Source organism: Neoarius graeffei, chromosome 18 (assembly GCF_027579695.1).
Source record: "Neoarius graeffei isolate fNeoGra1 chromosome 18, fNeoGra1.pri, whole genome shotgun sequence".
NCBI classification, from domain to species: domain Eukaryota; kingdom Metazoa; phylum Chordata; class Actinopteri; order Siluriformes; family Ariidae; genus Neoarius; species Neoarius graeffei.
In genome coordinates, this window is record NC_083586.1 from 62,094,667 (window position 1) to 62,122,602 (window position 27,936).

Sequence of the window (27,936 nt, forward strand, 5' to 3'; positions counted from 1 at the left end):
GACCGACCGATGGGTCGACACGCGACTAAAAATTTCACCATCCCCCCTGGTTTGATTTTACAACTCGACCACTGGGTGTAGTGGCTGCTGCTTTATGTCCCGGGGCCCCTCATGCCTGTGTTACCTTCTGGCTCTCCCCTTTTAGTTATGCTGTCATAGTTAGTTTTGCCGGAGTCCCTGCTTGTACTCAGTGCAATATGCATACTGTTCCTACTTATTCAGGTAACATTGGGCATATCTAACAACCTGTGTTTTCTTTCCCTCTCCCCCCTCAAAAAAATCTGTCCCTCTGAGTTACATGGAGTCAACAGGAAATCTTTTGGTGGAGAGGGTGGAGACCTCGACTGGCTATCGTAGCCTGCAGGGAGTCGGCCGTCAGACATTCTGTTGCATGTCCCAGACCTGGTGAAATGTAACTGAATTGTCTTGGCCAGGCCTAAGGGTCCCATCTGCATCCCATCATTGCTGAGGAGTGTGCTCCCATCACCCAATCAAGCATCCAGCCAGAGCAGGTCATGATATTTTTTAACCATATTAACATACCATTGTTGTGTATTATCCCTGATGTCAAGACTCTCGTCTCTGCGAGCCTACCACACAGATTTAATACTTGTGTCATTTTTAGGGCATACCTAACAACCTGTGTTTTCTCTCTCTCCCTCCCCCCCCAATCTGTCCCTCTGAGTTACATGTTGGTCCTGGGATTGAGATGCTGGCCTCTTCTGCCCCTCGGACCTGCTTGATCCATCCTTGTGCCCTGTGTCTGGTTGGAGTTTTATCGCATCGCTCCTGTGGAGGACGGCCCCGTGAGGACAGGTGAGGGTTACACATTGGAGGATGCTCTGGACTCTTACAGTAATGCTTTTATGGCTGAGGACTCCAGTTATAATAATAATAATAATAATAATAATAATAATAAGTTAGATTTATATAGCGCCTTTCAAAAAACCCAAGGACGCTTTACAATTATAGACAAGGAAAGAAAAATAAATGAATAAAAAGATAATAAAAAATAAAATAAATAAATAAATAAATAAAAAGTAAAAAGTCCACCAAGTAGGGGTCAGGATGTAATTCCCGTGGTGTAGCAGCCACAGTCCCACCAAAAGGCGCACGAAAACAAGTCCCACATCTCCAGCACCGCCGCCGTGACGCCATCAGCAACATCACTCGAACACCACGCCATGGATCCACAAAGCGAGCAGAGAAGCTCCGCCACGCAGAGCGCTGGTGTGTCCCAAACCGCCTGCACAGCCGCCGCGATGCCACCGAGCAACATCGCTCGGAACATCACGCCAAGCGTTAAAGTGCAGAGCGCTGGACAACCACGATGTAAAATGAGCAGCGAGCTCACTGCAGTCCATAGCTGGGAGCACAGGCATCGCCCACGGTGAACCAAGGCCTGGAGGGAACCAACGCCCAAAACTGGGTCCGGAGCTACACCACAACCGGCGGACAAAACACTCAAACAGACATCAAACTACACAAACACACAGAAAAAAAATAGAAAAAGAAATAAAATAAAAAAAAAAAGCTCTGGTGAGAAGCAGCAGCCAGAACGCGCACGACGTACTCTCAACCGGAAACAAAAAAAGAAAAAAAAAAGCAGTTGACTTGCTAACTTTAGGACTGCAGTTGTCATGAACAGTTTTGCACTCAAGTTTCCATCAATGAAGAGTTACAACATCAACGAAACTGTTTTCATGTTAAACTGTTAATGTTATAGTCATGCTGTCTGTTGTTGCCCAAATGAGGATGGGTTCCCTTTTGAGTCTGGTTCCTCTCGAGGTTTCTTCCTCATGTCGTCTGAGGGAGTTTTTCCTTGCCACCGTCGCCACAGGCTTGATCATTGGGGATAGATTAGGGATAAAATTAGCTCACGTTTTAAGTCGTTCAAATTCTGTAAAGCTGCTTTGCGACAATGTTTATTGTTAAAAGCGCTATACAAATAAATAAAATAAACTTGACATACAGTGTGAATCCTTGATTGGAGAAAGGGACAGATGTCAAATGTGTACCAAACTTCATTGTTTAGAATGGATTGAATGGAGGAAGTTGTTAGAATACTTAAGGTTTCAAACTTTCTCAAACTTTGTCACTTTTTCTGTGGGTTTTTTTTTTTGTATGGGAACTATACATTTTCGCATTTATTTTCAAGGAGAAAATTTGTGCTATTTATGTAATAAATCATCAAAACATTTCACATTTTTGTTGGATATTTTTTAGACTTAAACGTGACATACCACATTTCAACAAGTTGACACAGAGGTCTTAATGAAATTTCTGTGACATGCTTTGATCAAAATACCACAAGTATAAAACACCACAGCAGGCCCGGCGCAGTGGGGGGGGGTGAAAGGGGGCGTCGCCCCCTCGTGGCTACAGCCCCGCCCCCTCAACGGAGACTCAGATCACTTAATTGTTTTCTTAATTGTTATTATGGGTGTATGTGTGAAATGCTGACACAGCCGCGCACACACAGACCTGTGATAAGGACAAGGGGAGAGGTCGTGCGGGCGGGGGTTTTACATGTACACTTACAAGTGCACTGTCTCTGCAATATCCTGTAATATGCAGTCAAGTTTATGGGAGTAGTCTTTCCCCAACCGAATTAAACGAATTCAATCACAATATTGTGAATCCATTTTCTTTCTTTGTAGGCGAAGTTTATCTCCGTTTATGTTGGTGTATGTGTTCATATATGGTCCGCTTTGTGCGCAAATAGCGTAAGAATATGTGTCGTTGATGTCACCCCCCCATGCAGCAGGGGTGAAAATTCATCACTTCAGAGTGTTTTGTCCCCTACACGCCTAAACTGGGATCACAGATTAAGTGGTTAGCGTTGACTCGGTGCGAGTCAGGAAGGCTATTACTGGTGCAGCCGCGGGGTCTGTTGATTTTTTTAAATTATGATTTTGGCCGCCGAGCCAAGTACCTTAGACTTGCATTGACGTTTTGTTTTCATGCCGCGGAGCTATTTGTATGTATTTTAAATTTAAAGGACTTTCCTGTAGGTTTGTGTGTGTTTTATGTTTGGCATCTTTCCGGTTGTAACATGTGTCTGTGAGAAAATTGGAGGGGAGGGGTAACAGGTGGGCACGGGAGTTGATAAAGCGCAACTGCCCTGGTAATATGTCACATGATTTTCCCGTAAGGGCGGCACGGTGGTGTGGTGGTTAGCGCTGTCGCCTCACAGCAAGAAGGTCCTGGGTTCGAGCCCCAGGGCCGGCGAGGGCCTTTCTGTGTGGAGTTTGCATGTTCTCCCCGTGTCCGCGTGGGTTTCCTCCGGGTGCTCCGGTTTCCCCCACAGTCCAAAGACATGCAGGTTAGGTTAACTGGTGACACTAAATTGACCGTAGGTGTGAATGTGAATGGTTGTCTGTGTCTATGTGTCAGCCCTGTGATGACCTGGCGACTTGTCCAGGGTGTACCCCGCCTTTCGCCCGTAGTCAGCTGGGATAGGCTCCAGCTTGCCTGCGGCCCTGTAGAAGGATAAAGCGGCTAGAGATAATGAGATGAGATGAATGAGATGAGATTTTCCCGTACTAAAGCAACCTTCGGGGCCGTGGTTTTGTGGTTGGCGCGGGTTAATTGTTTGAAACACGTTATCAGACCGCCATCACTACTACACACTATATGAAAAATATTTGCCCCCTTGCGATTTCTAATTGCCCCCTTAGTAAACTGTTCCTGGCGCCGGGCCTGCACCACAGCACCTTCTCTCCCTGTCTAAACAGCCCTGTCCAGAGCGGCCTGTTCCTTTAAATGATAATGAGCCCCTGCTCACCCCACCCACCTCTTCCATTGAACAATCAGGTAACACTTGCCTTATGAATATTTATTCAAAAAGACAGTTCTCAATCCACGAGTGGAGACACTCAGATGAGGGGGCCGGATCATTCTAATGAGCTCCACTTGTGACATAGAAAGTGGAGCCGAATCCGAACGGCTTGTTGAATCACGTGTTTTCTGAAACAGGCGGAACGAAAGAAACTGACTGGGTCGTCTTGTTTCAGAGTTTGTGGCTTGGTAGGCTTCAGATACCCAAATTTACATGCACAAGCACTGAAAATGTTTTGCATAACATGTCCCCTTTAAAGATTAGTGAAAGCCAGATAAAGGCCAACAGAGGTGACTTTAAAGATTTGGAACAAATAAAAATAAGTTTCATTCAGAAAACTAACTGGTGCAAGTGAACAACATTTAGGTTTAATAGAATTATGAAAGTTTATTATGGATTACAATATTAAGCTCATGTCATGCTTGTAGTCAAATCTCAGAACTCAAATCTCTGTTGAACAAACATGAAATCCCCCCCAACAAAACAAAACTTAAAACATATCTCAGCACATCACTTTCAAATGTCTATTTAAACAGAATGTTATATTTCACTGTGATGTGCTATGGTGACAACAGCATACACAGTGTTATAGTTTTCATGGTTATAACAAAAATCCTGTCAAACCACATTCATGAACAAAAAACATTATTACTTCTCTCGTTTGTCTTGGATTTTTGAATATTTATGCAGTTCTATATTTTCCCCTCCGATTTTCTTCCCCCAGGAATAAATCATACAAGGTTCTTTTGTTAATGAAAATATTGCATCATGGGCAGCGCGGTGGTGTAGTAGTTAACACTGTCGCCTCACAGCAAGAAGGTCCTGGGTTTGAGCCCGGTGGCCGGCGAGGGCTTTACTGTGTGGGTTTCCTCCAGGTGCTCCGGTTTCCCCCACAATCCAAAGACATGCAGGTTAGGCTAACTGGTGGCTCTAAATTGACCGTAGGTGTGAACGTGAGTGTGAATGGTTGTTTGTCTCTGTGTGTCAGCCCTGCGATAACCTGGCGATGTACCCCGCCTCTCACCCATAGTCAGCTGGGATCGGCTCCAGCTTTCCTGCGACCCTGTAGGACAGGATAAGTGGCTACAGATAATGGCTGGATGGATGGATGGATGGATGGATGGATAGTGCATCATGTGCTTTTCTCTTCTGGTCACACATTTATTTCTACCCATCAGATGGTTCCAGCTTCTTCAGACGTTCTGTGAGCAGTGACAAAGTGTGTTCTCGGTCACTAAAGCTTTCTTCTAACTCTTTGTTGGTCCTCAGCTGCTGCTCCAGCTCTTCCTCTTACTTGGTCACTGTTTGTCTATTGTGTTTAACTTATTCTCTCCAGTGTCTTGTTTTGTAGTAGAGCCAGTGTCTTTGGTATTTATCACATTTGCATTTATACACAATATTTTTGTCGGTTTATGTTTTTATTTTTTATAGTATCTCGTGTTTTACTATAAATCTAAGATGTATTGTTTGAGTTCATGGTGATAAAATTCCTTAGCTTCCTAGTCTTGTTGAACCTGATGTAAGTTGTTCTTGTCTTCTGGGTATTAATTCTAGCTCTTGCTTATGTTAATGGATTTCGCCTGAGGTGATCATTTTTGGTTTTGACCCCAGTTTGGATGAATGACTTTGGAGCAGTGAAATAAAAGCATGCAACACTTACATCTGACTGTCATAGACTCTCAATTTCCGCACCCATAAGTCTGTAAATGAATAATGAAAGTGCAAGATTATGAAAACAAATCATTATTCCACCATGTGATTACTGTCCTTGAACACTCTCATGAAGAACCTCTTCGTCAAAGTTCTCCTGAATCTCCACCTTATGGCATCTTCATCCTCCACTGTGGCTCTCCTAGTCTGAAAATTAGCAGGAATGAAGAGAGGACACATTGACTTTCTGATCATGATCAGTTATAAATCATGACGATTTTGTCAGTCATGCTAAACATTTAGGTTCTGTTTGTCTCTCGTCTTTCTCAGATGCAGAAATTTCTTCAGCTCTGAAAGCATTTCTACTCAGGGTGGAGTTTCCTGCTGCAGACACGTCCATCACAATCAGCCTCATCTTAGGACCCATGTTCACAAAAACAAAACAGAATATCAATATAAATGACTAATATTTGTCGTCGCGCTGTTGAAGTAATTACATAAAATTGGTAAATTTACTCAAATGAACTTCAGAGCCAACAAAATATGCATTTAATTAAATATATGCATATAAAGAAAATGTAGAACAGAAACAATATACCACCAATATTAAAAATGTGCCGTGTTTAATATTGACAATGATAATCTTTGTTAATTTAATGGAATACCTCTGTGAGGAAATGAGGTCTTAGAGAATGGAGCACAAGACAGCAACAGAGCTTGTAGTGCAGACTGAAACGTCAAGCATGACTTAAAGCAAGATCTATTAGTTTCCTTTTCCTGTAGAAAATTAACACACTTTCAGTAACCTTTCATTCACAAAAATATAGATTAAGCCACACACTTGCACACTTAAGGGCAAGCCCCCTCTCTGTGTCTCACATTGTTTCGTTGTGCCTCTGTCCTGGATTGGTGGTCAACATCAGAAGCATCCAACTTCCTTCTGCCATCATCAAACATTTGAATTAGAATGTAATTATGAATTATATAAATACCAAGACTCTTGCCTGAAGTCAGCTGGGATTGGCTCCAGCTTCCCCCTGGGCCTGTGACGGATGAGCGGTATAGAGAATGGATGGATGTATTTATAGCTGCCCCAAGAGTTTGGTTTCATCATTGGTCATCATCTTATCGGTGGATTTGAGAACAGTGTTGTAACAGCACTCACACTGTGATAATTTTTCTCACACTGACAGAACTTTGTCATCAGCCATGTTTGGTTGCAGCGGCACAAAATCTTCCAACAGTATATGTTCTAAGTCCACCAAGTTCTATTCATGACCAAACAATTTTAATAATGTGCAAATTTTTTTTCTCTCTGATGACAAAATTTCATACAGTGTGAATCTGGCTATACATGAAGTCCAGTTAAAGCTCGACGGCCTTTCGATTTCATAAAATCAGTGAAATTTAGTTCCCTGTGAAATGTGGTCTTTGTGATATATGCTTATTTCTGTACTCTCTCTCAAAAAAATATATATATATCAGGCCACTCTGTGGCTGGGAAGTTATTTAATTTGAGGGGATTAAAGCAAATAACGTGCATGAAATCGCTCGCTTTGCGCAGTGAAGTGGACAGAGGAAGTCTGTGTGCGCATGCGCAGGTTTATCACCTTTTTCTTTTGGGTTTTACAGCAGCTGGCATCCACAGTGTTGCATTACTGCCATCTACAGGTTTCCCTTTGAGCGTGCACTGACAGTTCCATCATTCTGTCGCTAAACGAACAGCTGATCACACCGAGGTGCTCGCTGAGCACCGATATTTATTAGTTTGGTCCTGCATTTCCTTTCCTTTGTATATAACATAACGTCTTTTCTTCTCGTGTTCTTTCTGTTACTATAGTCGGTCTTTCATTTGCACACTCACGTCCTCCATTTTTCTCTCCTGTTTCAAATTTGTATCCCACAATGCCTTGCGTGAACGGGGAAAGCCCACCATGTGATGCATGACATATCTTGAATTGGGTCATGGCGAAGCAGGAAAAAATAGTAGAGAATTTAGGGCCACGTGGCTCTAAATTCATTAATTGTTCTATTTTAAAAAACTAATAATATTGGAAGTCTGTGATTCGAATTTAGTAGCTTTCAGTCCACTAAACAAAAATAATTGGGTGTTGGGAAAATTATTTTTATGACCTACACTTGAAAGATCTAAAAGGCAGGCTACCTTTAAATCTTCAGACGTTAAAAAAATGTGTACTCCAGCAGTTCAGTGGCACAAGTTTATTGGGCACGCAAGGCTTTTACAGGGTCTTTGGTTGTCCCTCTGCTCTAGTCCTTATGCTGCATGTAGAACTCTATAACAAATTGTTTCCATATCAGAAAGTGTTCCGTTACCATAAGCTGAGAACATCCAATGACCCCAGAAAGAACCCTTTTTTTCTTCCAAGAATGTACAAAACCATATGGATATATGTAATGACAAAACAACCACCTGTATATTGTTATTTGTCAGTAAAGGCCAGGATAAAGTTTGCTTACCGAATAGAAAGGAGGAACATATTTCCTTTAAAAGTGTTGGGAGTGTCCATGGACTGATGGTCATCAAAGGAGGGCAGGGATCCTTGGTCACTGTCACTAAACACACAAACACAGAATCTTTAAGCACTAAAGATGTCTGATACCAAACCTGATTCTCATATGGGAATGTGGTGAAAGTTAGCTTTTCTTGTTTATTTCCAGCTGTAATAATGGAGGTAGAGGAGTACTTAACAGAAAGAGAAAAGAGCTACAGGAACAAAACAGCAATGTAATAAATTAACTGTACATTTTCAGAAATACTAAGTTCTCACCTTTCCATAAAATAGAAATCATGTGTGGAGCCACATTCATGGTCCTGCTCTTCTCGTTCCTTAGTTGTGGAGTGAAATGAAACTCTCAACCAGCTCTCCTCTCCAACTTACAAATGGAACAAAGACAGTGGAGAGAAGAGAGAGCAGAAGAGAGAGTCCTGTAAACATCACACACTTTCACACAGATGACTTTCTGAAACTCTCTGACCTTCTAAATAAGCATCTGTGAATTTTCTTAGCATTTGAAAAGGTATGGTATCCATTCTAAACACCTAAACCACATTACTTATTCTTCATGAAGACAATGTGAAATGCTGGTACATGCTCCGCTGCTGTCAAGTAATGGTGTGTGGACATGTTGGAAAGTTCCCCAGTGCAAGTCTGAACACATTTGTCTCATATTTCCTTCGTTTTCATTTTCTCATAGCAAATAGATCAATGCAGAACTTCAGTTCCTATAATGGTTTAAGGTGTGACTTTGTGCTGGAGCAAACCAAACCAGAGCCATGTGTTGACTTGCACAAAACGTCACACTAGTGAACCTTTTCAGACCCTTTGCCGATACTCGTCTCATCGATGTACAAGTGATGAAAGATTGATTTGCACTTCCTTAAAACAGTGTAATCCTAAGATATATGTAACCACGCAAGACGTAATTATCCAAACAAACAAAACAAAACAAGCAGGTTCTTTTATACACTCACATATTCCCATGATCACTTCTGGTTTTTGTGTGTTTGTATAGCAGATCTTGTGCAATTCAAGGCTTTCAACCTAATTCAATCCCATACTTACTTCCCCTAGACACTTCCACACAGGAGAGTCCAAGTTGCAGGGGTGGATCAAATTTCATCTTATGCAACAATGTTTAGTAATCATGTTATTTTGCCCTATAAGCTTTCTTCTTTATTTATTCTTCTATTTTGGATAAACATACAAAAAGTAAAGTTCCACTGCAGCCATTATTTTAAATAATATAAAGTCAGAGTGTTTAAAAATAACAGCTGTGCTCCCCTGCATAATGGACTATTCTGAGGTGAAGTGCCTAGGGGAAGTGAGTAAGAACTGCATTGAGAAGGTACCTGGTTTCAATCAGGAAAAGTGTGAGGCAGTGGTTGAAGAGCCTTGAAGCAGTTTTGGACTGAAACTAAAGTGAAAAACACCTTCATGTAGTGAAATAAAATCATTATGACCATTTAAAAAAAGTCCAAATTTCTATGATTAGATTATTCTAGAATAAAAACTGTGTGTGAATCTAAAGTGAAATTAATGCATGTAAAAGACTGCATTTGGGGAATTTGGTAATGCTTTATGGAAGTAAATTGAAGTGAAGACAGGAGTGAGACAAGGGTGCCTGATGTCAGCACTCCTCTTCAACCTTGCCATTGAGTGGGTGATGCCCAAACAACAGAAGATAGAATCAGAGGCATAAGATGGACTCTCTTCTCATTTCTGGAAGACTTAGATTTTGCTGACTATCTAGTGTTATTGTCCCATACTTACCTACATATGCAAGAGAAATTGTCTTGCCTCAGTGAATTGGCTTGGCAGATAGGCTTAAAGATCAGCCAGAAGAAATTACTTTAAACACTCAAAACCCCTTACCAATCCAGGTGAACGGCAAAGTTTTACGAACACCAGATGAGTTCATCTATCTGGGAAGCATTGTCACAAACAATGGAGGAGCAGGTACAGACATCAAGAATTGACTCACTAAAGCTAGTTATCCCTTCAATATGCTCAACAATGTCTGGAAGTCTCAGCAATACAGTATTAAGACCAAACTGAGATTATATCAGAGTTGCATCCTTTCCACCTTTTTTTACATATCAGAATGCTGGAGAATGACAGAAGATGACCTTAACAAATTATCCATCTTCCACACAAAGAGCTTACAAAGAATTCTTAGAATATTCTGGCCAAACAAGATTTCAAATGAGGAACTGCTACGTAAATGCAAACAAGAAAGCATGGGTACCATACTTGTGAGAAAAAGATGGAAGTGGATCGGACTTAGAAAAGAACAGGATGATGTTGCAAGAACAGCTTTACATTGGACACCCGAAGGCAAAAGGAAACGAGGCAGGCTAACGAACACTTGCTGCAGAACAGCTGAGGGAGAGATGAAGACCTGGCAGCACATGCGGGGTACCATCCAGATGCTGGCCCAGAACAGGCAGGAGTGGAGGACTTTCATTGCTGCCCTACATGCCAGTCGGCATAATGGGTGCCAAGTAAGTAAGTAAGGTAGTAAAATTGATTTTAAGATTAGAGAAACAGTTTTGTGACTGTGTAATTATTTAGGTCTCCAGCTGCTGGTAAATTTTTCCACATGAAGTGTGAACACAAGGCACTCCATGGTTTCAATTTCTCATAGCAAGTAAATAAATGAAGAACCAAATTCTTCAAGCCATGTAAAATCTAAATACCAAGCACATTTTTGGCTTCAGTTACCAAAATCCTGGGTTCCTGTAGTTTAAAGTCAGATTTTGTTTTCGATCAGATCAACAGAAATACACAACAAATACATTTTTGTACAAAAATAAAATGAATATCTGAGCAAAAATTTTTGATAAGATTCAGAGACATTAAAAGAGAATACTGTAGACTATTTAGTGTTTTTTAAGGAATTCCATATCCGTAAATCATTAAAGTGGTAAATTACTTGTTCCATTTTAGATAAAACTTTTTGGCTGGATTTTTAGAAACAGGAAGTACAGATGTTTTATGACAATCTAATCTTTAGCTTTAAAGAAATGGCCTACAATGATTCTTATTTTAAAGAATTTGTCATATATACTCACCAGTATATTTCACTGGTGCTGTTTCCATGACCACTTCTGGTTTTTGTGTGTTTGTACAGCATGTTAAACATCTTATACAATTCAAGGGTCTCAACTCAATTCAATCCTATACTTACTTCCCCTAGACACTTCTACTTAGAAGAGTCTAAGTTGCAGGGGGAATCAAATTTCAGCTTGTGCAACATTGCTTGATAATCATGTCATTTCGCCCCATGAGCTTTCTTCTTTATTTATTCTTCTACTTTGGATAAACATTCATATGAATTAAAGTTCTCTTGTAGTCATTATTTTGAGTAATATAGAGTCAGGGTGTGTAAAAATAACACCTGTACTCCCCTCCATAATGGACTCTTCTGAGTTGAAGTGCCTAGGGGAAGTGAGTAAGAACTGCATTGGGAAGGTGCCTGGTTTCAATCAGGAAATGTACAAGGGCGTTGCTGAAGAGCCGAGAAGCAGGCTTGGACAAAACTGACCTGAAAAACACCTTCATGTAGGAAAAAAAAAGAATCATCATAACTATGCAAAGCTAATATTTTTATGAGTGAATAATTCCAAAAGACAAAACTAACATGAACTTAATTGATTTAAAAGAGTACATTTTGCTTTGTGGTAGTAAAATTGATTTTAAGATTAAAGAAACAGTTTTATGATTGTGTAATGATTTGTCTTGCTCTTCAGCTGCTGGTAAACTTTTCCACAGGAAGTCTGAACACAATGTCATCTACAGTTTTTTTTTTAATAGCAAATTCAACCCTCTGCTTACTTCTCCTGGACACTTCCACTTGGTAAAATCAAAGTTGTAGGGGTGGTCAAACTCCAGCTTGTATGTCATTGTTTAATAATCGTGTTATTTTGACCAACACATTTCTCTTGTCATAATTAATACTTTTGGAAGTCTTGGAAAAAAAACACTATGTAATAACATAGTGATTAAGTGAAATAAAGTTGGATTATTTAGATATAACAGTTGTGCTACCCGTGTCGCCCTGTGATGACCTGGCGACTTGTCCAGGGTGTACCCCGCCTTTCGCCCGTAGTCAGCTGGGATAGGCTCCAGCTTGCCTGCGACCCTGTAGAACAGGATAAAGCGGCTAGAGATGATGAGATGAGATGAGTTGTGCTACCCCTGTATAATGGTCTCTTCCATGTTGAAGTGTCTAGGGGAAGAGAGTGAGAACTAAATTGGGAGAGTACCGAGTTTTTGTAAGGAAGTATGAGAGGCTGTGGTTGAATCTGTGTCAAACCCACAGAGCCTACACTCAGTTTAGGCTTATTTCACATGAGATGAGATGAGATGAGATGAGATGAGATGAGATCAGATGAGATCAGATCAGATCAGATCAGATCAGATCAGATCAGATCTTTATTGATCCCTTTGGGCGGATTCCCTCAGGGAAATTAAAATTCCAGTAGCATCATTACAGGATAAACAGAGAATAGAAATAGAGAAAAACTTCTAGATAAATTAAATTAGGTATTTGCATATACAAATATAAATAACTAGAGACAATTCCCTTGTGGGAAATTGTGAGAGTGATGCAGTGCGTGCAGCAGTCACAGTTGCAGGAGTTGAGCTGTACTGTGTGAATGTGTGACTTGCTATGAGGCTTCAGGCCTGTCTCTGTCTGAGAGGGAGCAGCCCCTCCCTCCTGTGTGTGTGTGTGTGTGTGAGAGCGAGCATCCCCTCCCCCACCCGCGCGCTGAGCACAGAGACGCAGAGAGGCACACAGAAAGGGAGGGATTTGCTCAGAGTGCTCCCTCCAAACAACGGGGATTTACACGAAAACGGAAGGAGATATTCACAATATTATTTAACATTGAGCGCCACAAGTGTCTCCTGAACACAATGATGTAATTTTTTTGTCTCTAGTGTAAAAAATGTGGACAATAGAGCGAGTTAAATACAAGTGACTTTTCTGATTTTGCAGTAAAAGCGCTGCCACGTGTATAACGGGAGTCTATGGGGCAGCACGCCTGTCCTCTCCTTACTTTCAGGTTTCTCATTCAAAAACTGTAAGTCCTAATTGATCACATTATTATTAATAAGAAGTGGCAGAGATCACTCCTGGATGTCAGAGTCTACCGTGGGGCTGATGTTGGCAATGACCACCTAGTGGTAGCCAAGGTCAGGTTGAAACTAAGGGCAATACCTCCCACCAAACAAAGACGCAAAGTATATGACGTCCGCAAACTGCGTGTACCCGAAATCAGGAAGGAGTTTGCCATTGAACTTAGAAACCGCTTCATAGCCCTAGAAGACACAGAGGACCAGGATGTTGTGGAAACAACCTGGGACACTATTACGACAGTGTACAGAGACACGGCAAAAAGTGTCCTAGGCTTCAGAAAGAGGAAAGACAAAGAGTGGATAACACAAGAGACTTGGAACAAAATAGATGACAGGAGCAGAGATGCCTACTAGTACGGATTGGCCGTATTTTGTACGAAAAAGTTACGTAAATACGATGTTACAGCAAACAGTGTTATTCTGTACGGAATTATTATAAAGTCTTAAAAAATTCCAGTGAGTTGTTTTTAAATGTCCAAGCAACTTTTTCAATCCATGCGCGATTCACGGCTAGGCTATTTATTTTTACGACAACCACACATGCTGTGTGTGACATGCGCAGATTCCGCACATTTGTTCGCGCTATTTTCGATACGGTAGAATGGCCGTGCATTACACCCAGTCAAAAGGGCAATGGATATGCGCACTGCAAACTGTGTAGAACTGACATTAACATCACTCATGGTGGTCGCGATGACTGCACGCGGCATGTCAACTACAAAAAAAACATATGGAGTATGCTGAAATGGCGAGTCAGGCGGAAAGTAAATCTGGGGGTATCCAGCAGTTTTTTATGAAATCTGTGGATGAAAAGACACGGAACGTGACACGTGCTGAAGCGGTGATGGTTGACCTATGCTTGGAGTTGAACTTGCCAATTAGTGCCATGAAATGTGAGTTAAACTTATTCAGTTTCTTTTTACATGTATGATTTTTATTCACTGAAATATCAAACACTGGCTGTACTTCTTTAATTCAAAGTCTTTTCAGTGTTGCAAGTGCAAATGTACATGTAGTATGATCAAAAACAGAATTTTATGATTAGTGCTGTTGGGATTGTGGCAAAAAAATTGATCATTCCACTGTTTTAAATACAAGTATAAATGTCATTTTATTCAATGTCTCTTCTGAAGCATTATGCTGAAGTATTTATATATTGGGACGTTAAGATAACAATGTCAGACTCTCTTTGGCATGAAATAAGAAATTTTTTTTTAATTTTATTAGAATCCGTTAACAGGTAGAACATTTTGCCAGGCAATATAATATCATACTTTTGAGGAGTTACATTCAATACCAATGATTGGTAGTCACCCGTAATGTCTGCAAACAGGGAACATTATTGTATTTATAAAAATGTGATATATTGTCTGCTCTAGAAATTTGTTGAGTGGAAATTCAGTTGAGATGGCTGCTCGCGTTTTGTTTATTCAATTCACACAAAACAGTTCTTTTTAATAATTTAAATGTTAAACATATTGGTATATATACCTCTTTATAATGGAAATGCGCATAAATTAATGTTACTGAAAGTCATTCCAAAATACTGAAAAATGTTTTCAAGAATACTGAAATTCAAAATTTGGGGTAGGCATCTCTGCAGGAGGAACATGAAAAGTAAATTACTCAGTACTAAGATCAGTGTTGGGCACGTTACTTTCAAAAAGTAATTAGTTATAGTTACTAGTTACTTTTCCCAAAAAGTAACTGAGTTAGTAACGGAGTTACTTTGTCATAAAAGTAACTAATTACCAGGGAAAGTAATTATTCCGTTACATTTTGTTCCCCCCCCAAAAAAAAATCAAATTCAATTAGTGTAATCATAATAAAAGTGAATGTTAAATGTGTTTAATGACTGAAATGGACACTTAACAGAACCAGTTAGTAACATTATCTACACTATATTAATATTTTTGTGGGACAATGTGAGATAAGACATCTATCGAATGTAATATATTTTTGTAGTTATTAAAATTGTTACTAATTACTGGCCACTGACGAGGACAAACGCTTTGTTCCTCGACATAATGTGCATTGCACGTAAACACTCTTGCCTTTTATTTCAAGTAATGAAAAGTAATGGCTGTATTTCCAGTGTGAAAGCGCAGTGCTGGGCTGACCGCTCGCCATCGCTGTCTTCTGATTGAAAGCGTGCGCAGTAGTGCAGTAGGCGTGGCCTACCTACATATGTTGTCCAAATCTACTCTGATTGGCTTACTGTGCCGTTGTCTCGCGTCTCCCCGCCCCACACTAAAGCAGAGTAAAGAAAGGCTGAACGAGCAGCGTGCCAGATGAGAACAGCTTTAATAAAGTAACGCATAGTATTTTATTGTAAGTAACGGGAACGGCGTTATAACGATGTAAAAAGTAATTAGTTAGATTACTCGTTACTAAAAAAAGTAACGCCGTTAGTAACGCCGTTTATTCTAACGCCGTTATTCCCATCACTGACTAAGATACAATATGTAAAGGCCAAGTATAGGGCAAAGGATAAAGAAGTCAAGAGAAGTGCTCGTAGGGATAAGAGAGCCTTCGTGGAGGAATTGGCCAGTGAAGCTGAAAATGCTGCATCAAGGGGGGAACTGAGTACAGTGTATAAGATCACCAAAAGGTTATGTAACCAAAACACCACCAGTTCTGTTCCAATCAGAGATAAGCAGGGCAAAATGTTAACAACTGAAAGGGAACAAGCAGCAAGGTGGGTACAGCACTTTGAAGAGGTACTTAATAGACCAGACCCTGACGAACCCGTAGACTCTGAACCCTCTGATGATGACACCATTGACAGCAGCCCGCCTTCCCAGGCCGAGGTAGAGGCAGCCATTAGGGCAATGAAGAATGGTAAGGTACCTGGCATTGACTCACTACAGGCATAGCTATTGAAAGCAGATTGTGCCACAGCCACTCTTGTACTTACAGATCTGTTTGCAAAGATTTGGGAACATGAAACCATTCCGGATGATTGGTCTAAGGGCCTTATCTTTAAAATTCAAAAGAAAGGTGACCTCAGCAATTGTGACAACTGGCGAGGAATAACGCTCCTATCCATTCCGAGTAAGGTCTTCTGTAGAGTTCTCCTTAAGAGAATTGATACTGCCATTGACACCAAGTTGAGACAGGAACAGGCAGGATTTCGTAAAGGAAGAGGTTGTATAGACCAGATCTTTGCCCTTCGAAACGTCATAGAACAGTGTATAGAATGGAATGCCCCACTACTCATAAACTTTATGGACTTCAAAAAGGCATTTGACAGCATTCACCGGGAAAGTCTGTGGAAGATCTTAAGGACATACGGCAGACCATCCAAAATCATTTCTATCATAGGGAAATTCTATGAAAACTTTGAATGTAGTGTAATTCTGGAAAACAGTTTGAGCGAACCATTCAGTGTCAATTCTGGAGTAAGGCAAGGATGCATCCTCTCCCCCATCCTGTTTCTAATTGTGATTGACTGGGTGATGTGGGAAACAACTTCCTCGAAGACCTTGATTTTGCTGATGATCTCGCAGCCTTAGCTTCCATACATAACCAGCTCCAGGAAAAGACCAGCCTACTAAATGAACATGCCAAACAAACTGGACTGGACATCAATAAAAAAAAGACCCAAGTAATGTGCATTAACACACCTACAGTGCCCCCAATTTGCATTGATGGAGAGCCTCTGGAGTGTGTGGAAGACTTTACATACTTAGGCAGTGTCATGAGTGTCGACAATGGAGTACAAAAGGATATTCAGGCCCGACTTGGCAAAGCTAGAGGATCCTTCAGTCGCCTCCATGTCAACGTTTCACAATGATGTTAGGCATATCAAGTATGACAATGTTATACTTTAACCATCTCTGTGCTGACAAATGTGACGTCTTTTTCTCCAACAGAAGCAGGGAGACAGCATGTGGGATCAAAAGGGTGAGGTTAGAATACCCCACAATATTTCTGGAAGCAGTTACCGCCTTTTCAGCTGCAGCAACTGCACACGGGCAAACAGGAAGTCCAGCCGCCACTGGGTCCAGTTTGCTGGAGAAGTAGGCTACAGGTCTTAATCTATCCCTGTGCTTCTGCAAAAGAACAGAGGTCATGTAACCTTTCTTTTCATCTACTGTTTGAAAAAATGGTTTATTGGGGTCAGGCAATCCCAGACTGGGTGTGGTCTGCAGGGTGCCCTTTGGGGACGTCAGGTGTGCACTGAACAACCATAGCATGACTGCTTGCAGATCTTAGACAAACCTCCACTCATCGGGCTGGGATGGTTTTCTTGCCTTCTTAACTGGAAAAATAGGAGTGTGCACTGGATAGTCCTGGCAAGGGACAATTACACCTGCCTTCAGCAACGAATCAAAGACCAGTCTTATACCTGCGATTGCTTCTGGTTTGAATGGGTACTGGGTCTGTTTAGGCCTGAAATCTGATTTGGGGGTGATCACCACTGGTTCAGCATTCTTTATTAGGACTACATCATGTTTACCCTTCGCCCAAATGGAATTTGGAACTCTCGCCAATTTGGGGTGCACCTCTGCTGGAGTTATGCCTGTGGAAACAGAGACAAACAGGCCACTATGGCCAGAGTCCCCAGGACCCTGGTCATCAGTGGCTAATATTACGCTGCGCTTAACATACATACACATAGCATGACTTTGCTTGTAGACCCCAAGCTTTTGGCAGAACAACACACTAGGGTCCTCTGTTTTGGGACCATTCATTGCCATTGACTGCACACTTCTTGACCCATTTCCCACGTCTTTCCAATGGGCGGCTCATGGCTTTGCTAATGAGACATGGGGTATAGAATTAACGATGTCAAAGAAATCATGCTGGCAGCAGCCGACCTCAGAGTCCTCTGACACGAGGCCGCGCATTACATGTTTGAGAACACTGCAATGAACACTGATGCAGCTGTTTGAACAACGAGTAAAATGGACCTGCACAGGGCAATAATGTTTAGACCAATATGTAGTTTTGAGGGTCAATCTTTCACGTGAGTGGGGGTCTGCAAACCAAGTCTTTTCAAACTCGACATCTTGCCCTTGGTGAACATGTGCTGTGCAATGCAAATCTTCCTCTTTCATATAATCTGTGTCAACTGATGAGGTGTTCAAGTGTGTGAGCTGTACAAGGTGTTTGGGAGTTTGTGCGAGTTGATCTGAGCAGAGCCACCAGAAATACACATACAGGGGGCTTCCAAGACCATACTGCACACTGCACATTTCACTTACTTAAATAGTTAGTCCATCTGAAGTGGACGTGAGATTTACTCTAATGTGCACATTAAATCATGTGCTAACAAATTTACTGGACATGTATGTGAGATGAGGAATGAGTGGGATGTAACTATTCCTCCCTCGCTTTTACATGGGAGGTTGACTGAGAAAGTTTTGGTTACAGGTCATCCTGAGATGCCCATCATCTGAATTTAATTTGAGCTGAGCGGTGGGTCTACTGGAAGTACCCCATGTTGTATGACTGAGTGTCCCGCTCCAGAATCTACCAAAAAAAAAATCAACACATGCCCACATACAGTGAGGGGCATAGAAGGGAGTAGTTGTGTATTTTAACAAACTTAATGCAACTTCAGGTCTACCTATCTGGACTGGTGTATCGGGCGTTTCTGTGTAGTCTTGCTGTTGCATGCAGGTGCTGCTACTAATGTGTTTAACGTTATGTGAATGTTCCTGTCTATGTGTATGTGTATCATCAGGTGTGTGTGTGTGTGTGTGTGTGTGTGTGTGTGTGTGTGTTACTTCCCCTGTTCTCTGTGTGGGGCCCGTTCCTGGAGTCCGCCCGTCAGTCTGCATTGCTGTACTTTGCTACTGTGGAGACAATCTCAAGCAATGTGTCCCTTCTGATTGCAGTTGTAGCAGGTTGCGCCTTTTATCCAGGATGGGTCACCCCAGGTCATCCTGCCTTGGCCCCTACCTCGACCTCTTCCTCTTTGACCAGGCTGAGCAGTCTGGAGAAGAGGTGAGAGTGGCGGCATGTAGGTCTTGGTCTCTTTTTGTTGACTTTGTCTTCTCCTTCTCTTTCATCAGCCTTTCTGCATGCACAGTGTACTGCTCGATCTTGGTGAGACTGGCGGTTTCCCACAGGAGACAGAGCTGCTTTACTGACTTGGCCACGGCTGGAATCAGACCGTTCATGAAACTGTTCCGCAGGTGTGCTTCCCAGACCTCAGGAGTGCCTTCCACTCCAGCCAGGGTCACAGGTCTGGTCAGGCCACTGTGTTTCTCATGCGTGGCGGTGAGACGGGCGAGAAACGCTGACACCACTTCAAAATCTTCTTGCTTAGACATACTGATCTTAGTAATGTCTATGTTCAAGGGAAAAGCTTCGATCAGACGAGCACAGAGAGCAGTGAGGGTATTTCTATACTCACTATTGTCATCCGCTGCTCAGCTTCTGGCTGCTCTCTGGAAACCTTGCTCCAATCTATACCCATCTTGGTCATGAGTAGGTGGCGAAGTTCATAGGTGGTCGGTCGGAATTCTCTGCAAAACATCAACAGTTCGTTACCAAATCTCTTTCCTCCTACCTCTCTCACATTGGGAAGAGAAGCCATGCTTTCCTTCATGTCAGTTGTCATCCAGGGTCTGTGGACTAGAAGCATTCTGTCAGCTCCAGCCACTTCCACCATTGGAAGATGAAGGACTTCAGACTTTAGGTTACGGCCTTGTGGACCCACTGGTGAGCATGTGGTCAGGTCCAGGAGGGTGTCTCTTCCATCGCCATATGCAAGACCGGATCTCATGTGTGACGGAGAAGCGAGGAGAGGCGCTGATGCTGGAGGCGGCTGGTAGGCTGGGAGAGATTCCAGAGGCTCAGTTTTTTTTTTGGTCTCGACTTCTCCCCCTTTCTGTGGGTGAGGCACTTGTGGGAGTGATGCTCCGCCTTGCTGAGGAGGCAGTGTGTGTCGGGGTGGTGGGGCAGACTCCAGATCAGGGCCCATCTGAAATTTCAATCACTGAGAAGAGGGTGAGAGCCCTGCCTGTCGTTTCTCTCTTTTGTACTCTCTCTTAAGTGTTTCTTCTTTCCATGCAGAAAACACCCTCCAGTCCCCTAAGAACTTAACATTATCTGCAGACTCTTCTTTTTCCTTCCCTTTCAACTTTTCTTCTAACTGTTCTATCTGCCTGGGACTAAAACTGCCCTTCTCAGGGAATCCTAAGTCCTTTACCCATTGTAGCAGTTCTTATGTATGGGCAGAGCACAGAAGACGGCAGGACAGAGCTCAGACTGACAATCCGCTTTATTGTCACACTTTTCAGTCTAACAACTGTATGATTCACTTTTACACACACACACACACACACACACACACACACACACACACACACACACACACACACACTCGGTGTCTGGTTCCAGGGAGAGCTCCCTTGCTCTCTGCTCTCCCTCCTTATATAGGGCGCGGTCACTGGGAAGACACACAAACAGGTTAATTGCTCTCAGGTGTAGTGATTCTGCCACTTACCTTCCCTGACTCCGCCCTCCTGTCACAGACCGGTGCTTGACCACGCCCCCGCTGCCACATACCTCCTGTGCCCCCGGCCTGTGGACCACCTTGAAATTGAAGGGTTGGAGTGCCAGATACCAATGGATGATCCGCGCGTTGGCATCCTTCATGCGGTGCAGCCACTGGAGGGGCGCGTGGTCCGAACAGAGGGTGAAAGGGTGCCCCAGCAGGTAGTACCGGAGGGCGAGGACCACCCACTTGATGGCCAGACACTCTCTATGGTGCTGTAGCGCCCCTCACGCACCGACAGCTTCCTGCTGATGTACAGGACGGGGCGGTCCTCCCCCTCCACCTCCTGGGACAAAACTGCCCCCAGCCCTCTGTCCAATGCATCGGTCTGCAACGTAAAGGGGAGAGAAAAGTCAGGGGAGTGTAAAAGTGGCCCCCCCACACAGTGCAGCCTTTACCTCAGAAAAAGCCCACTGGCATTGCTCCGTCCACCGGACCGGATCTCGTGCCCCCTTTTTAGTGAGATCAGTCAGCGGGCTGGTGACATCCGAATAATTAGGTATAAACCTACGGTAATAGCCAGCCAGCCCCAGGAACTGTCTCACCCCCTTTTTGTTCTTGGGCCTCGGACAGGCCGCAATTGCTGCCGTCTTATTAATTTGGGGACGCACCTGCCCGTTGCCCAAGTGGAAGCCCAAATACCGTACTTCCACCTGCCCAATCGCACACTTCTTTGGGTTGGCTGTGAGCCCCGCTCACCTCAGCCACCTAAGGACGGCCCTCAGATGTCATCTAGATAAGCGGCCGCATAAGTGGCATGAGGGCGGAGGACTCTGTCCATCAGCCGCTGAAACGTAGCGGGCACCCCAAACAGCCCAAACGGAAGAGTGACGAATTGATTCCACACCAAACGGTGTGGAAAAGAACGTTTTTTCTCAGGATAGTGGAGTCAAGGGGATCTGCCAATATCCCTTCGTCAAATCCAGCGTCGAATAAAAGCAAGCAGTGCCGAGTCGATCGAGCAACTCATCAATATGAGGCATTGGGTACGCGTCGAATTTAGACACCGCGTTGACTTTTCTGTAGTCCACACAGAACCGGACCGACCCGTCGGCCTTGGGTACCAAGACCACCGGGCTGCTCCAGTCACCGTGGGACTCCTCGACGATGCCCATTTCGAGCATGGTCTCAAGTTCTTCCCGAACCACCCTTTTTTGTGTTCGGGTAGTCTGTAAGGGCGGCTACGCACTACTACCCCCGGGGGCGTCTCTATGTGGTGCTCTATGAGGTTAGTGTGACCGGGCAGGGGCGAGAACACATCCGAAAACTCGGTCTGCAACTGGGCGACCTCTGTGAGCTGGGTCGGGGAGAGGTGGTCTCCACAGGGGACCAGAGGGGTATGTGATGTCATTGCCCCTTTTTGAACCTCCGGCCCCAGCTCCGCCTTCTCCGGAACCACCGACACCAACACCACGGGGACCTCCTTCTTCCAGAGTTTAAGGAGATTGAGGTGGTAAATTTGTAGCGCCCCACCCCTGTCCGTTCGCCTCACCTCGTAGTCGACGTCCCCGACGCGCCGTGTGACCTCAAAGGGACCTTGCCACTTGGCGATCAATTTGGAGCTCGAAGTGGGCAACAGTACGAGTACTTTATCTCCCTGGGTGAACTCTCTAAGGCGCGTACCCTTGTTGTACAGACGGGCTTGCCGTTCCTGGGCCTGCCGCAAATTCTCCTGGGTTAGGTGGGTGAGTGTGTGGAGTTTGGCACGCAGGTCCATAACGTATTTAATTTCGTTTTTACTTTGTGAAGGTCCCTCCTCCCAATTTTCCCACAGCACGTCTAGGATGCCGCGTGGCTTATGCCCATATAATAATTCGAACGGGGAGAACCCCATGGAGGCTTGGGGAACCTCTCGCACTGAGAACAACAAGGGCTTGAGCCACTTATCCCAATTACGTGCGTCCTCACTTATGAATTTTTTAATGATATTTTGGAGGGTGCGGTTGAACCGTTCCACTAAACCGTCCGTTTGTGGGTGATACACACTGGTGCGGATCGGCTTAATCCCCAATAACCCATACAGTTCGCACAGTGTCCGTGACATAAATTCGGGAGTTCGGGATTCCGACTCGGGAGATAACGCGGAAGAGTGCCTCCACAATACTGCGTGCTGAGATATTGCGCAGAGGCACTGCTTCCGGATATCGCGTTGCATAGTCCACCAGAACTAATATAAAGCGGTACCCTCGTGTTGACTGATCTAATGGCCCAACGAGATCCATCCCAATTCTCTCAAACGGGGTCTCAATCAATGGAAGAGGGCGCAAAGGCACTTTTGGAATGGCCGCTGGATTTACTAACTGGCATTCGCGGCATGCCGTACACCACCTATGAACATCGCCGCGAATCCCTGGCCAACAGAATCGGGCCATTATTCGGGCTAGTGTCTTGTCCTGCCCTAGGTGTCCAGCCATGGGATTAAAGTGAGCCGCCTGGAATACCAATTCCCGGCGGCTCTTTGGAATTAAAAGCTGCGTGATTTGCTCTTTCGTCTGAGTGTCCTGCATCACTCGCTATAATCTATCCTTCATAATAGAGAAATAGGGGAAGGACGGGGTGGCGTTCGGCGGGAACGTTTGACCATCGATTACTCTCACTTGGTCAAACGCATGTCGCAGAGTCTCGTCTTGCGATTGTTCTAACGGGAAATCCGCGAGGGATTCCCCGAGAGAGAGAGGAGGGGCCGGCGGCTCCTCACTCTGACACGGAGATGACGTAGACGGCTCTGTGACAGCTGCTCCTGCCAAAGCGACACCGGGACCTCCCCCGGCTAAATGGCAGGACCCACTCTCTACTAAGCGCGACAACAAACCCCGAAATCCCGGCCAATCAGTCCCCAAAATCAAAGAGTGGGTAAGGCGAGGATTAACCGCCGCCTTCACTATAAATTTTTCCCCTTGGAAAAAAATGTGGACTGACACCAAAGGGTATCTGTGAACATCCCCATGCACACACAACACCTTCACCCCCTGTGCTCCCCCCAATGCCTCGTTTTGAACCAGGCTTTGGTGAATTGAGGTTTGATTACAACCAGAATCCACCAACGCCTGATATGTATCCCCTTGGATACTCACCTGTGGGTGCAATCAGCTAATTATTGAAATTAAGTGATCAATCTCGTTAAATCAGTCTCATTAAATTTGAAGATTAATAATTGAAACGAATCAATCCCATTGAATCGTTTACTTTGACTCATTTTAATTGAATCATACCATAGAATTAGTCTCATTCAATGAATCGTTTACTGAATCATTTAGTGAATCGTTCAATGAATCATTTAGTGAATCGTTCAATGAATCATTTAGTGAATCATACCATTAATCCTGGTGCTTAATAATAAATTATCAAACAGCTAAATTATGGTATATTTCCAAATTATTACGATCACTTACCACATTACATAACTTTTATATGCACCCTTTTGAATTCAAGGAAGATTGGGGACTTCATATCATTCACACAAATAAACACAGTTTGTTTAATAAATGAATTTATTATAACAAAGATAAAAAGAATAAATCAATATATACAAGCAGTGAGGTGTGTATATACATGTGTGGTGTGTGTGTATGGCCTAGCTTGTTGCTAGCTAAAACAAAAGAATGTTATCTAAATAGAACAAAGGATTAGCTCTGTTGCTAATGTGTGCTTGTGTGTGTGTGGGACTTGACCATGTGTTTAGCCTCGTGTAGCTAACTACACGTGGTGGAGGCCTAGATTAGCCTTGTGTTGCTAGTGTGTTTGTGTTGTGTGTGTTGGCCTAGCTAAAGTGTGTGTTTGTTAGGCCTGGTGAGGCCTACTGAGCACGAGGTAGCTAAAGACAAAGGGAAGCTATCTAAAGTGTATCAGGCCTGGTCAGGCCTGTTGAGCACGTGGTTTCTCAGTAACAAAAAGATTCCACACTCATAACGTTACCAAACTCACTGAAACCTTGATAAGGTCAAAATGTATGATAAGGAAATTAGTGTTAGTCAGAATAAGAGAAAGAGAGAAGCATGCGCAGCCTATTAAAACAAATTGAGAGAACACAGAACCAAAATAAATCAACACGCTGCGTGTCTAAGTGTAACAGATAAACCTGGGTTTAAATTCACACTATTTCAAATAAAAGCAAATTCCTAAGACTATCTTAATTATGCCCAAATGCCAAAATCTTACTTAATCCTGCCTTTAGCAAGATATGAAGAACTATTCGCCGGTGTAGTTTCGGGCCTCGCCGTGGGAGCACGTGAGCCGCTCGTGATGGAGGCGTAGAAAACTTTCGGGTCCAGCGGAGCACTTGGGTGGTTCCTGTGGAAAGCAGAGGATTCTTGGTCCGAACCTCAGCGTTCGTGAGGAAAAGTCTCTGATCAGAATAAGATGCACAGCGCTTTTGAGTTAAAAAGGATTCAATCGCTTCTTAACTTTTAACTGCCTGGGCTGCAGTCGTGACGTCACTTCTAATACAAGTAAACCGGTTGTAACTCAGGTTGAGTTTAAAGATCGCACGACTCTAGAGTTTACCTTTGCCAAGGGTAAGAAAGAAAATCGCGCTGAGTGATGGATCTTGCAAGAAAGAAGACGTCTTTTTGGGTGGAGAGCATCCCTTTATGCGTCCAGACTCCTTGAAAACCGGACGCGAGAGACAACATGGCGGAGCTTCCGCTTGGATTTATGCGTGCATGGCAGACTGACATAGGTGATCCCGCCCACGTGTGACGTAGGTCACGCGGAAGTTGCCTGGGAATTGTAGTTCTGACACAAGATGGTGGCATGATACCTACACACCGGTATGTGATACGCTCCGGCCCGATCGAGGGCGGCTTCTGGCATGTCGGGGATCCGAACCACCGTGCCCACCTCCATTGCCGTGCACTGCTGTTGGAGGTGGACCGGTTCCCCGCCGCGCCGGCAAACCGGCCCGGGCTTCCTCTCTGCACCGGTGTTCTGGGGCTCACTCACCTGGGGGGGGGGAGACAGACACAGAAGGGCGGAACGGGAGGGCACCGCGGGTGCGGCGGGCCGGCTGGGGTGGTGCCGGCCCCCGCCTCCGCGGTGGGGGAATGGGGCAAGGACGGGACACAGAAGGAGGGGGAGAGAGAGAGAGAGAGAGAAGAGAAGAGAAGAGAAGAGAAGAGAAGAGGCTGTCTGCTGTCCTGCTGCCGGAACAGCCGCCAAATGGTCCTCCGCCAGCTCGATGGCCTGATCCAGCGACGCCGGGCGGTGGCACTGGACCCACTCCGTGGTTCCTGTGGGCAAGCGCGCGATGAACTGCTCCAGCACCACCTGATCGATGATCTCCTCGGCGTCGCGGTTGTTGGCCCTCAGCCACCGCCAGCAGGCGTTCCGGAGTTGCTGGCCAAACGTGAACGGGCGGCCGACTTCCTCCAAGCGCAGAGCGCGGAAGCGCTGGTGCTGTTGTTCAGGGGTGCGCCCCACGCGCTGGAGGATGGCCCAGCGAAGGTCCATGTAGGCCAGCCGGCGGTCAGCGGGGAGCTGTAGCGCGGCCAACTGCGCCTCCCCCGTTAGCAGGGGGAGGAGGCGCGCCGCGCGCTGATCCATCGGCCACCCCGAGGTCTCCGCGACTTGCTCAAAAAGCGTGATGAAAGCCTTGGGGTCATCCTGCAGGCCCATCTTTGTCAGGGTGAGGGGGGACGGGCCCGCAATGGAAGCGTCGATTGTCCCCGCCGACGCGAGGAGGTGCCGGAACGCCTGTCGGTCCTCTTGCTGGGCCAACACCAGGGCCTCGAAGCGCTGCTCCTGCTCCTTATGGAGCATGACGAGCACCTGCTGCTGGCTTTGCTGGGCCGTGGTGAGGGCGTGGACCAGGTCGGCGAACGGGGAAGACTCCATGGGGTGGTTCGGCGTTCTGTGCTCCAGATCCCGGGTTTCGGCACCACTGTAGCAGTTCTTATGTATGGGCAGAGCACAGAAGACGGCAGGACAGAGCTCAGGCTGACAATCCGCTTTATTGTCACACTTTTCAGTCTAACAACTGTATGATTCACTTTTACAGACACACACACACTCGGCGTCTGGTTCCAGGGAGAGCTCCCTTGCTCTCTGCTCTCCCTCCTTATATAGGGCGCGGTCACTGGGAAGACACACAAACAGGTTAATTGCTCTCAGGTGTAGTGATTCTGCCACTTACCTTCCCTGACTCCACCCTCCTGTCACAGACCGGCGCTTGACCATGCCCCCTCTGCCACACCCATATATCAATCTGTGCTAAGCAATCCTCGCCATACAAGGTTTTCATAAACTAGATGTTTGGGCTGTCATAGGAACAGCCAATTCTTATTATAGCACATGTAGCCTCAGGCTTACTTGCTTTTTTCTTTTCTTTCCCTAACTTACCGTTTCTGTTCCCCATTGTACACTGTTATATCAATAGGTTATGACAACAATGGCTGAGTTTTTATCAGGATCACAAGAAGAACAAGTTGGACTATGTCCAAAAATGCGACACAATAATCCTTTAGGTATGTCCTTATTAGTAAACAATTTATCTGACATTTGCTTTAAACTAAAGTAGGTATCATTTAGCACAACAACCTCAAAGACAACTCATGCATGTGTACAAAATCTATTTCTCTGTTTCAGAATTTGGAGGAGGACAGTACTCTGTTAATTCATCAATATTTTGCATGCATACCGGTGTGTCTTGGCGACTTCGTGATCGAACCTCTCTATCCTGTTCCTATGACGGGCCAGTTGTTCACATAGAACAAAGGGAGCAAGATTCAATTCTTTCCCAGTTACGAATCGTTGAACGTGAATCCATCGAAACACGCACCCGTACTTCCCTCTCTCAAGTAGGTGAGCCATTACCCAGTCGTCACTTAGGCAGATTTTCTCTTACACAACCCAATAAACTACTCATGGTTTATTGTCTCAAAATTGTGTTTTATCCATTTCAGCAAACATATTGATGGTACCACAGCTTAGCAGTCCTCCTGGGCTCGGACAAACTTCTGTCTGTCTCTTACCGTATATCAGTTTTCCTTGACTGGGACAATCTCTGTCCATCTCTTATATCAGTCTTTAAATACTGTTTCCACTAATTTCTTTACACAAGAATGCAAAGTTATCACTTACTGGTTCGGTGAGCCCTGACGGTCTGGTCTCTCGTCCGAGTTCTCAGCTCCGCACCGTAGCCTTGGGAGTGTCCTGTCATCCATGGATCAGATGCATAGGGCCCACCCAGGGATGCCAAATTGTAATGGAAACTTCTAATAAACACTTCAGAATGCTTAGCAGTTGTCTTTTCAGTTATTTATTATAGTAGATCA

General features: G+C 44.4%; 1 protein-coding gene and 1 long non-coding RNA gene across 2 annotated transcripts in view; one reads left to right on the top strand and one right to left on the bottom strand.

Moving 5' to 3' along the window:
• Nucleotides 1–27,936, bottom strand: part of LOC132865813 (uncharacterized) — a 116,311-nt gene that overhangs the window by 12,852 nt on the left and 75,523 nt on the right. Inside the window, exon 12 of the mRNA XM_060898314.1 lies at nucleotides 7,970–8,065. Coding sequence (XP_060754297.1) covers nucleotides 7,970–8,065 — 96 coding nt within the window. The remainder of the gene's footprint in view (nucleotides 1–7,969; nucleotides 8,066–27,936) is intronic.
• LOC132866414 (uncharacterized) lies at nucleotides 539–27,751 on the top strand. The gene is made up of 4 exons (XR_009650564.1): nucleotides 539–816; nucleotides 27,039–27,126; nucleotides 27,248–27,459; nucleotides 27,565–27,751. It is a non-coding gene; the product is annotated as an uncharacterized LOC132866414 (long non-coding RNA).